This window comes from Sorex araneus, chromosome 1 (assembly GCF_027595985.1).
Source record: "Sorex araneus isolate mSorAra2 chromosome 1, mSorAra2.pri, whole genome shotgun sequence".
NCBI lineage: Eukaryota > Metazoa > Chordata > Mammalia > Eulipotyphla > Soricidae > Sorex > Sorex araneus.
In genome coordinates this window covers 319,007,887-319,020,651 of record NC_073302.1, presented here as the reverse complement: position 1 = coordinate 319,020,651, position 12,765 = coordinate 319,007,887, and the positions used below count along the sequence as shown (strand labels likewise).

The 12,765-nt window shown below is 41.2% G+C and overlaps 1 protein-coding gene across 1 annotated transcript in view; it reads right to left on the bottom strand.

The window, feature by feature from the left end:
- The window catches only part of SNX25 (sorting nexin 25), a 125,272-nt gene that overhangs the window by 23,557 nt on the left and 88,950 nt on the right, over window positions 1-12,765 (bottom strand). The window contains exons 8-10 of the mRNA XM_055146752.1: window positions 8,833-8,964; window positions 5,843-6,109; window positions 3,530-3,685 (exon numbers count right to left, since the gene is read on the bottom strand). Coding sequence (XP_055002727.1) covers window positions 3,530-3,685; window positions 5,843-6,109; window positions 8,833-8,964 — 555 coding nt within the window. The remainder of the gene's footprint in view (window positions 1-3,529; window positions 3,686-5,842; window positions 6,110-8,832; window positions 8,965-12,765) is intronic.

Here is a 12,765-nt window from a genome sequence, read left to right as displayed (position 1 = left end):
GTAGTAAAACATTTATGAATGAATTTATGCAAGGAGATGAGAGACTTCAACAATGAATACTTCAAACACTGATGAAAGAAATTAAAGAAGAAATCAATCTTCTCAGCAAACAATGTAGAGAAACCTGGATATTCACATACAGTACTATGTATAACATCAACTCCAAATGCATCAAGGATACAAAAGGTCAAGCAATAAAAATTATTATAAAAGAAAACACAGGGAGAACATAATGTGGGATTGGCAAGGATTCTGACTGTGACATCAAAGATACAAACAACAAAAAGATAATGGGGTGGTGGGAGGGAAACTGGGGACATTGGTGCTGGGAAATGTACACTGGTGGAGGGATGGGTGTTGGTCTATTTGGAATACTGTATGACTGTATGACTTTGAAATGGGCTATCTCATGGTGATTAAATAACAATTTTTTTAAAAGACAATAGACAGACTGGACTTTGTAAAAATTAAGAAACTTGAAAAATTAAGAAGCTTTTGCAAAGAGCATTATCCATTTAGTTAATAGGGCATCCTAATAACTGAAAGAAATATCTGCAAATATGATGGGGACAAATATACAGAATATCTATAAAATACATAAAACTCAACAACAATAAAAACAATTCAAAATGGGAAAAAGGTCCAGGTAAATATTTCTCTGAAGATATATGAATGATCATAAAGCACATTAAAAGATGCTCAACTTCACTAGTCTTTACAGAAGTGTAAATAAAAACTATAAGAGATCTATCTTTCACCCATCAGGTGGTGACTATAAAATATAGCAAGTGTTGGTGTGGATGTAGAAAAACTAGAACCCTAAGGCATTGGTTGGTATGAAGATAAAATGATGCAATGACTATGGAGAACAGAAAGGAGATTTTTCAAACTTTAAACCTCCCAGGGATGCAAGGAAGGTTTTACATCTGCAAGTCAATCAACATAACATACCATACCAATAAAAGAGAAAATAAAAACCATGTGATCATATCAGTAGATGCAGAGAAAGTATTTGACAAAATCCAGACCCATTCATGAGAAAAACTATAACAAAATGGGAGTTGAAGGAATTTTCCTCAAAATAGTCAAAGCCCACAGCAAGTATTATACTCGATGGGGAAAAAAACTGACAGCCTTCTCTCTAAGATCAGGCACAAGACAAGGTTGCCCACTCCCACCAATGCTATTCAGTATAGTACTGGTGTCAGGGGTATGATGCCACCAACAGGTCAGTCTTTGGTGCAGGGCAAGTGCATCAGCAGCCTGATGGTGCCTTCAGGCTTTCTGAAACCCCAAAACTGCCGCTGTGCCTTTGGCCGGACCCCAAAAACTTGGGACCAAGTTCATCAAGAAATTATATGGCCAAAAGTTAGGTATGTGGGAGCCATGCCTACAAAACACCTCTGGCTCAGCTATACAAGCTCATTTATTGGCCTTCTTTCAGAGACCCATAGATAAATCTCGAAAGAGATCAAAAGTCACTGACCCGCACATGGCTGAACAGACTGGGGTAAATCGGAAGGGGGGCAGGTTGGCCTGTGCCTGCCCAAGCAGAGCCCTCAGCAGCCGCTTGCTTCAACAATCCAAAATCGCTGTCATACCCCCGGCCTGACTCCACCACCTCAGGAAGGACCTCACCAATATATAATCTGCTCAAAATTCAAGTATGTGGGTTTTGTGACTGAAATCTCCAGGCTTTCAGGGTGGAGTGATAGTACAGTGGGTGGGAATTTGCCTCGTATGCGACCGACTTGGGTTCAGTTTCCAGCATCCTATATGGTCTCCTGAGCACTGCCAGGAGTAATTCCTGAATGCAAAGCCAGGAGTAACCATTATGTATCGCCAGGTGTGACCCAAAAAGAAAAAAAAAAAAGAAATCTCCAGGCTTTCACGGAGTTGGGGTGTGGGCTGCTTCCCCTCCACTTCCCAATACACATGGAAGCACTGGCAGTCACCCCCATGAACCAACTCCAGCGCTACCCTATAAACTCTATTACTGGCCTTGCTTCAGAGACTCATAAATAACTCTCAAAAGAGGGCAAAAGCCAGAGACACAACAGGGAGTCCCAAGAGACACCACAGAGCCGGACATCTCTTCGGGCCCCATACTGAGCCAATTTCACCAGGACACCCCAGATGGAGCAGGTGCAGTCTTCCCACCTATCCAGAGGGAATCCTGGAGACCAAGAGCTTCCCCAAGCAAGGCCCAGATATGCGGGTTCCAGGATTAAATCTCCATGTTGCATGGTGGCAGAGGCGCCAGGCTATTCCTCCCCAGCTCTCCACCTGCTCATCTGCCTGCCTGTCACCCCACAATGTTCCTCTGGGCACCATCTTAGTGCACCAACAGCCCTGGTCCAGAGACGCTCAATTAAATCCCAAAATGGATTAGTGCCCTACAGAACTGTCTCTGGAACCCAACTAATCTAGGTTACATCTAGGATTCCAGAAGCATGTGGCCGCAGCACCCAAGATATCCAAAATGAGCAATGGGCAACAAATGATCTAACATCTGCCCCTTGCAGGCAGGCTTGAATGGTGGTGTGAAAACTACAGTAAAACATAATGCCCAGGAGCTGAAGCAATAGCACAGTGGGTAGGGCGTTTGCCTTGCACGTGGCCGACCCAGGTTCGATTCCCAGCATCCCATATGGTCCTCTGAGCACCGCCAGGAGTAATTCCTGAATGCAGAACCAGGAGTAACCCCTGTGCATTGCCGGGTGTGACCCAAAAAGCAAAAACAAAAAAACAAAACAAACAAACAAAAAACCCATAATGCCCAAAAGTAGAGAGAGAATACCAAAAGGAGAGAGAGAGAGTATTGGGAAAACTGCCTGTCATGGAGGCAGGGTGAAGACTGGGATGGGGGTGCAGGAGGATATACTGGGGACACTGGTGGTTTAAAGTGTGCACTGGTGGAGGGATGGGTGTTCGATCATTGTATGGCTGAATCTCGAACATGAAAGCTTTGTAACTGTAGCTCACGGTGATGAATTAAAAAAAAAAGTAATATGGAGTTCATGCCCATTTCAATCAGCTTAATCAATGGCTGAATAAAAAGCAGTACTCCTACATTAAAAAAAAAAACCAATATAGTACTGGTGCATTCCATATACTTTCCAGAGCAGTTAAGAAAGAAAAAGATATCAAGGGTGACCAGATAGGAAAGGAAGAAGTCAAGCTTTCACTATTTACAGATGATTTGCTACTATACTTTGAAAATTCCATTAGTGTTTAAAATGACCCAGTTCTTGCACAATTCTGTATGGTTCTCTCAACGATATACATAGAAAAAGAGAAAAAGACTGTTCTTATGAAATGATTCACAAGGGAAAGATCTGCCCTCTCCCCCAGAGGCGAGGGAGACTCGTGGATTCATGAGCCCCAAATCATAGTAGTAACTGCTTTTCTAACAGTCACAATAAATGGGACACATCTAAAATACGAAACAAGGTGGGACACACCAACATAAAGTGAAAACTTCTATTTCTAATGGAAAATTTCAAAAAGCACCTTGAGAGTGAGTTACCTTCTTGTCTGGTTTCGGTGCGTTTTGGATAGAATTTAGAGCTTGCCTCTTATATTCAAGCTTCTCATCCAGCTCCTGCAGTTTGCTCACTGCATATCCCGCCTGTTGACTGGTGCCTTCATCCACAGCTTCCTCTGCCACCTCATCTTCGGGACCCTGAATGGGGTAGGAAGGAAAATTCACAAGAACTGATGGATGTGATCACAATATCTTATTGTCTTTTATATGGGTCATCATAATGAGTGCACCAAAGTAAAAAAACAGCTTGAATTGACAAAGTGAATAACTATCAGAACCAACATATCTGGTATTCAATATTGCAGTGGAAAAAAAACCCCACAAACTTTCCTTTAACTGTCTAAAGGAAAGGACTAATGGTCAGACCGGGGGCAGGGGGGCAGGAACCCACAGAATTCCTAAATGGTGCACACCTCAGGGAATTAATCTTGATGCCCTGTGCCTAATCACTTATGAAGACACTGAGACTTGGCTTTTTTTTTTTTTAATAAAAAGCATGCAAGTCCCTCTAAAATAAAAATTCCAAACCTTAATTGAAATATTTTCAGTACAGTTATTTAGTTGTTCCCTTAAAATGTATTTTACAAATACATAGGTAGTTTTAATGATGATTAGCTCTTGAAAGAGATTTAAGAGGCATAAAGATCTCTGTAACTTAGAAAAATATCTGGATAAATTATTAAAGAGAATATTACTTATTAGATTTGTTAACAGGAACTCAGGCTGAGCCCTGAAAAGAACTGCTGGAAACAATCTTCTGGTTGTTTATTCATTAAAACTTTCAGATTTTTTTCTTCTTTTACTAAATGCATCAAACAGTAGATTAATGTTTTTTTCTAAAGAAAAATAAGGTATCATGAAAAAGTCAAGCTATCCTCATTTTGTATGTTCTTTGTAATTCTATCCATAAGTACACATGTTCTGATATAACTCTGTATCTATTATAAATTCAAGGGGGCAATTGCCTTTTTCATGTGCTATATAATATTTAAGGGTATTTTAGTCTTCAAAATTATCAGTTTTATAATGGAATAGTGCCTTATAAATTGATCCTTTATTGGGGCACCTTCCTATTGCTGCTATTGCTATAGTTGATTTTGTTTCTTTGCAGATCAATTCAAGAGTGTATGAGGTTTTCCCCCCTACATTTTAGCTATTTTCTTAGGGCTAATTTCTAGAAATGGGCTGATGAGAACAAAGTACAGGGTATTTGAAAGATCAGTGATACATATTAATTCCTCTTTGAATCCTGTAAAGTCGGACACATTTGTTGTTCATGTTTGCTTTCTATTACCCTTCATATCAGCTTTCAAGTCCTCATCTGATTTATCTTTCAGGAATTGATACTATATAAATTATTTAAACATTCTCCTGTATAGTACTCACATATTAGTCATTTTAATTTTTAGCAGACATAACATAGAGATAGAGAAGAAAAGTCTGAATGGAAATCAGACAATTTGACAGCACTGCTGAGACAACAACTTCTAATACCATGAAGATAAAACTTGATTCCATAAGTTTGATATATAGTGAACTAGGCTAGAAAAAGAGAATCCAACATAAATTATGATCTTCCGATATGACACCAGAAAGCACTTTGCTTGCCTTTTCTTCAAATCATCACACATCTTTACAAGCAAATAAGTCATTAATAATGAACAAAAGACGATGGCTCAGATAAAATCACTGGACATAGGAGAAAATCAGATTCAAAGTGTGGCTAAGCAAAGTTCCTTTTGGGATGTCTTCATTTAATTGGGCTTTCTTAAACTCCAAAATAGTTCCTGTTGTAATCAAATATTGTGAACTCTTTATAAAAGAAAAAATTTTAAAAATAGTTCCTGTAACCTCCATTCTCTTCCTTTCCTTATTTAACGTCGGTGCCCACTGCCTACCATCTTTTGTCTATTCTTGGACTAAACTACATTTCTAGTGATTCTCTTACCTAATCTAAGCCACGAATGTTCCAGCCCACAGACCTCCTGGCCTCCCTCCCTTTTCAATAGTCAAATTTGGAGTGTGTAAACGCTGGGAAGTGGTACTAGTTGGGCTTAAGGACAAAATAAATAAATAAATAAAAATAAAAATAAAAATGGAGGGTGTGTGTGTGGAAAGAAATGCAGAAGACCAGAGCAACAAAGGAATTCAAACTCTACTGCAAGTCCTATATCCCTTTGAAGTCCTATACAAGGTGAAGGCAGCATGCCAACTTGGGCTAAAATAACATGCTCTCACCTAGTCACACACCAAGTTTCTTCATAAAAAGGGAGAAGAGAGTTCAATGGGACTCACCATGTGGTCCTTGTTGGCCATCAACTGCGAGGCATCCTCCTCTTCCTTGATCAATTTCTCATACAGATCACTGACAATAAACGAGGGATAATACCTATCACTCAGGATCTTATAAACATCACTCTGAATTCTGTAGAACACCTCAATACCTTTATTTCCTACAAGACATTGCTGGATTTCTTTGTACAGTGATTTTTCCACCGATATCTCTTTGTTTTCGACAAAGAAATTCTGGTAAATTTCACCCACTAACTGTGGGATTTCACTCTGGAAAGATAGGAAAATGAAAAAAGGAAGAGGTAAGAAACAGCAGCTCAGAGGAAAATTAGTTTCTGAATGCTTTTCCTTTTACAGCTGCAAGGCTGGCATTAGTTTCTCAACCCTCTTTGTGAGCACATACTGGGATGACAAGTTCAATTTAGACCCTTGAGAAACAATTGGTTCCTCAAAAGACTTAATATTGAAGATACTGAAGCAATTTCATTCAAATGCTATTATGTAAAAGAGACCAAGAGCACAATTCTCTCTCTTTTTTTTTTTTTTTTTTTTTTTTTGCTTTTTGGGTCACACCAGGCAAGGCTCAGGGATTACTCCTGACTCTGCACTCAGGAATTACTCCTGGCAGTGCTTGGGGGACCATATGGGATGCTGGGAATCGAACCCGGGTTGGCCGTGTGCCAGGCAAACGCCCTACCCGCTGTGCTATGGCTCCAGACCCAGCAATTCTCTTCCTGCCACGGATTTCTCTGCAGTGCTCTCAGTTCTACATAGGAATTTATGATTTATTGGGCTAAATTTAACTTGACCTCTAAAAAAATACAAATAATCGAAAATGTCAATTGCGCAGGGCATTAAAAAGTTGATATAGTATGTTGTGATTTTAGAAAACAAGAATTCTTCACAGGGCACCATCACTCTGCAGTCAGGCTCCCACCAGACAACAGAGGCAGTCTGTCCAAGGGTGGGATCCCTGTGCAGTGCTTAGGTGGCCCAGGAGTCACTCCTGGAGATATTGGGTCCACCAGGCAGGTTGGTTCAATACTAGTCCCCCAGGGTGCAGAGCTGCTCAGGCTGCAGGGAGCCACCAAGGCCAGCTGGGAATGTTAACAATGCACAGGGGGCCTCCAGGGCTACGCCCAGAGGCGCTTGTGGGGTGGAAGGACAAGTGGCAGCAGAGATCAAACTGAAGCACTTGCCGAAAGCAACGTCAAAGTCCCAGACCCGAGCCAGCTCCCAGGGCACCAGTCCCTTAGTCTTCCACATAAAACAGAGGCCACTGGCCAGCCCACTTCAGAAATACAGTAATCTTCTGAAGATGTAACCTTCACCTTGCTCTAGAGATGTCTCATTAACTCTAGGAACATATGTGACATCTAGGACTTGAACAAACATCCCACAATTCACCTATCCAAGCCAGGGTGCTCTGGCAAAATACAGCTTGTTACCTGGAGCAGGTGCATGTCTTCCTTCCACTGAAATTTTTCAGGTTGTTCTCAGGACTTAAAGAATATTTATTTCCACTGTTTTTTACCAACTGCACTCCTTTGAGTGCAGTCAAGAGTCATATGGAGTCAGGTCAGGTACGCAACATATGTCAGATAAGTAAAATTTTTTAAAACAAAAAAACGTTTTAAGTGCAATATTGAGTAAAACTAATGAAAGATACTGCACTGTAGCACTGTCACACTGTTGCTCATCGATTTGCTCGAGTGGGAACCAGTAACGTCTCCATTGAGAGACTTGTTGTTACGGTTTTGGGCATATCGAATACGCCACGGGTAGCTTGCCAGGCTCTGCTGTGCAGGTGGGATACTCTCAGTAGCTTGCCGAGCTCTCCGAGAGGGGCAGAGGAATTGAACCCAGGTTGGCTGCGTGCAAGGCAAATGCCCTACCGGCTGTGCTATCGCTCCAGCGATGAAAGATATTATTCATGATATTTTTAAATAGTGGGGCCAGAGCAATAGTACAGCGGATAGGGTGCTTGCTTTACACGCAACTGACCTGGGTTACATACCCATCACCATATGTGGTCCCCCAAGTCTGCCAGAAGTCCTGAGCACTGCTGGTGTGGACCGAAATAAAAAAATTAAAATAAAAATAAAACAACATTAATGCTATTGCAAACTATGCTGCTTCGATTTTTAAAATTGTTTCTAAAATTGTAAGAATAAAATATTCAACATTAAAAAATTGTAAGAACAAAATATTCAACTATAGAGGTATAAGAATTTAAAGTAAATCATGGGGCTGGAGCAATAGCACAGCGAGTAGGGCGTTTGCCTTGCACTCGGCCAACCCAGGTTCGATTCCCAGCATCCCATATGGTCCCCTGAGCACTGCCAGGAGTAATTCCTGAGTGCATGAGCCAGGAGTAACCACTGTGCATCACCAGGTGTGACCAAAGAGCAAAAATAAAAAGTAAAGTAAATCAAATAACTATCAGATGAAAGAGGGATTCCTTTAAAAAATCAAATATATGGAGCTATATAGATAGTAGAGCAGTAGAGCACTTATTTTGCATACGGCCAAGCTGGGTTCAATCCCTGGTCTCCAGGGCCCACCGGGAGTGGTCCCTGAGCACAGAGCCAGGATTAAAGCTTGAGCACAGTAGGGTGAGACACCAAAAGAAACAGAACAACAAATTTAAATATTTTGGCCCTAGAGATGTTACAGTGGATAGGATGCTTGCCTTGCACACAGCCTTCCTGGGTTTGACCCCCAGCACTGCATACATACGATCACCTGAGCCCCACCTGGTAGGATCCCTAAGCGCAGAGGAGTAAGGCCTGAGCATCCCCAGGTGTGGTCCCAAAACAACAAAAAAAGGGCAAATATTTAAATTTTGTTATGGGCTAAAACAATATTAACAATACATTTTACTTAAATATTATTTTAATATTTCTATAGGTTCACGCAAAACTCAGATAAACTCCCCAATGCGCAAGTTTTCATCGGCAGTGAGTAGTACCCCTTTGAATCAGTTATACTACCTTATTAGCATTCTTCAAATATTCCACAGACTCCCAAAAACTAATCAAAGTTCCCTTGTGGATCCGTTCCATGTATTTCCGAAAGTACTCTCTGTTGGAAGTATTGGTCATAATATCTTCAAACTGAAGAATCTGTTTACAGGATTGAAGAGAAAGTCTGTTTAAAATTCAAACTGTAAATATCAGTTTCATTTAATTACCAATGCTAAAAGCTTCCTTTTTCAGGGGACAAAACCCCCCACTTTTTAAGGTCATAGTCAATGTAATTTTTATTTCTCAATTCTTCCTAAATTTTAAAGTTCACCAAATAGTCAAAATGCCCATGGCAAGTACCAACTTTTTTTTTGGGGGGGTCATACCTGGTGATGTACAGGGGTTACTCCTGGCTCTGCACTCAAGAATTACTTCTGGCAGTGCTCAGGGGACCATAGGGATGCTGGGGATTGAACCTGGGTCAACCGAGTACAAGGCAAACACCCTACCCGCTGTGCTATTGCTCTAGGCTCTCTTTCTTTCTTTTTTTCTTTTCTGTTTTGTTTTTTGTTTTGCCACACCTGGCAGTGCTCAAGACTTATCTCAGGGATCAATCCTGGTGGGGCTCAGGGGACTACATGGGGTACCAAGAAACAAACCAAGGTCAGACGCATGCAAGGCAAATACTCTGCCCTTAATACTGTCACTCCAGCTCCCATTAGTATCAACTTTCTTTTTTTTTCTTTTTTTTTTTTTTTGCTTTTTGGGTCACACCTGGCAATGCACAGGAATTACTCCAGGCTCTGCACTCAGGAGTTACCCCTGGCGGTGCTCACGGGACCATATGGGATGCTGGGATTCAAACCCGGGTTGGCCGAGTGCAAGGCAAACGCCCTACTCGCTATGCTATCGCTCCAGCCCCTAGTACCAACTTTCTTTTACTCCTTCATAAAAAAAAAAAAAAAAAATTTTCCTTGGCACATACTTTGTATCTGAAACATTACTAGCAAATGGGCAGATTTAAAAAAGGAAAAAAGAAAAGGAAAAAAAAGCTCTGCTAGGGCGAAAGAAATAGTACAGGGCTTAAGGCAGCTGCCTTTAATGCAGCTGAGCCCAGTTCTGAGCACTGAATATAGCTACTAGGAGTGATCCTTGAGCTCAGAGCCAGGAGGAAGCCCTGAGCACCTCCGGGTATGGGCCAACTCCCCCCAAAACCCCACCCCTCCATTTTTTTTTTTTAAGACTGTGGTTAGTACTGAAAGCTAATGGTTGCTAATCACAGAAAAACTGAAGAAAATATATAAAAGACCAAGAAACTGGGTTGTAATAACTTAGCATTTCCATCCTGTGTTTATTCAGTTAGAAATCTGCAAGTAATTAAATGAAAGAAAAGATACCTGCAAGTGATTTTCTACCTTGCCTTTTTTGCTTATAATGTTATAACCATTTTAAAAAAACTTTTACAGGCATGAATTGGTTCAGATTATGCCACTGTGCAAATACCAAAATCAATTAGACTTTGTTTACTATTTTCCTCACTTACAAATAAAAAGCAAACAACTAAGAAGTTGGTATCCAGAGATGTAATGTGAACAATCTTGAACAATAAACAGACTGCTGTAATATAAGAAAGCAGAAGACCTTCCAAATAATTAATAACCCAATTAATTGGGAGAAACACCTCAAATTAATTTAATGGAGTTTAAATCCCATATCCTTAGTTCTTAATTAGTAATAAAAATGACATGCAAGCATAACTCAAATGTAATGAAAAGAAAACATATTTTAAGCTCCTTTGTCTCTGTCCTACTGGATCTGGTCTCATAATGTGCCCTACATAAACAGTTTTGCATGGATTACCTCTTAACCAGATGGAAACTATATTCATTAAGAGTACCAAAGAAACTTAGGACCCAAAATAAAAAGGGCTCAGAAAACACCCAACAATGCTTACTTATAGGGGCCAAAACCCAGAGTATCCACAAGATATACAGGAGAATATCCAGCAAGAATAGATGGATTTCAGATATTGGGATGACATTTTATTCTGAAAATTAATATCGTATTTGGCATTCTCTTTCATCTCGAGTTATCACTGATCACACAGTGCCAGTAATAACACTGAGTGCTTGTTATAGACCAAGTGCTATATTCTTCTAGGAGCAATATCTCATTGTTGACATGCCCTAGAGGGTATATACAACTATAGGAGGGGGAAGAAGAGGAGGAGGGAGAAAAGGGAGGAGGAGGGTAAGGAGGAGGAAAGAGGAGGAGGAGGAGAGAGAAGGAGGGTAGGGCAAGGGATGAGGAGGAGGAAGAGAAGAAGAAAAAGAGGAGGAGAAGAAGAAGAGAAGGAGGAAGAGGAGGAGGAGGAAGAGGAGGAGAAAGAAAAGGAGAAAGAAGAGGAGGAGGAGGAGGAAGAGGAGGAGAAGAGGAGGAGGAGTCGATGAAGAAGGAAAGAGAGATTTAGAGCTCTACAAGAACTCTGGCAGAAACAGTTAGAACTTTTCCCACTGTCCTATTGCTCTAGTCCACCCAAACAAAACAGGACAGAAAATCAAAAGAAGTGAAAATTAAAGAAGGAGGGGCTGGAACGATAATATAGTGGGGAGGGCGTTTGCCTTCCACACATCCAACCTGGGTTCAATCACCAGCATGCCTACAACAGATAACACTAAAACCTAATGGGAAAGAACCTGAAATGGAATTTTCACAAAGCAAACAAATGACAGGTGTCCCATGTCAGTATAATTGGGGTCAATTTCTCAATGAGTGACATGGATGGAAAAAAAAAAAAGACCAGGGGGGTTCATCTAATTTTGAAAGCAAGGTTTTGAAATGAAATTGGTAGGGATTCCTCTGAATAAGACTAGGTCATAGCAAAACTTCCAGGTATCAGAATGGCCTAAACTAACTTAAGTCCTGTTTTTGGAACAGGAAGCACCACAAATACTGGAATTCTGTGATATTGCATGAACCTCCCAGCCTGGAGACTAGAGTAAATAGCTTTATTCTGAAGACAACTATTTCAACAGGAACTGATTTTGCTCCTTTCCTTAAGAGCTGGAAGTAATGAGTCAGAAAAGGAGCTAGACCCAGGTTAAGAATTCTTAGATTGGACACTGCCAGATAACCTATCTGAAATCACATTCACTTCTCCTAACATGAGTGTACCTTATCTTGAGGTTTTCCTCTATTAAAACATTCCAAACCACATGCAGATAACCATCTGAGCTTGAAACCAAGAACTGCAGAGGGGAAAATGAAGAAACTAAAAATCAGAATAAATTAACCTCACTTGCAGTAGCAAGACTAGCAAGAGCTAAAAGAGACAACTTTGGGTTTTTCCTTTTCCTTTTTTTTTTTTTTTTTGCTAAGTACTTACCCCTCAGAGGGGGTGGGTTGAGTTTCCCTCCCTGTCCCGAGCAGAGGCCCAGCAGCTAAAGACCTCTGGAACCCAGCCACAGCCATGCTCAAGGCCCCTCTCCACACGTTCGGATGAACCTCATGCATGAAGGAACCAGCAGAGGAACCCAGGTGTAGTGGGACACAGGGATGAGATCGCCAAGCCTGCTTGAATCGGGACTGGGCCTCTTCCGCCCAGATCCCCCATTCTCCACTAGCTAGGGGGTCACACCCAGAAACTGTTCCCCAGCGCCCTGCAATTCCATCAACGGTCAACACCCAGAGACTATAAAACCAAGCTCCCAGAAGCGACATCTTATAGCCTAGTTCTCCCTCTGGGAGAACCTGGCAAACTACTGAGAGTTTCCTGCCCACACGGGAGAGCTTGGTAAGCTCCCCGTGGTGTATTCATATCCCACAGCCAGTAACAACGATGGGTCTCATTCCTCTGACCCAGAAACTGCCTCCAATGCAGCACAGTTGGGAAGGACAAGTAAAGAGAAGCAGCTAAAATCTTAGGGCTAGGACGAATAGAGACGTTACTGAGACCACTCG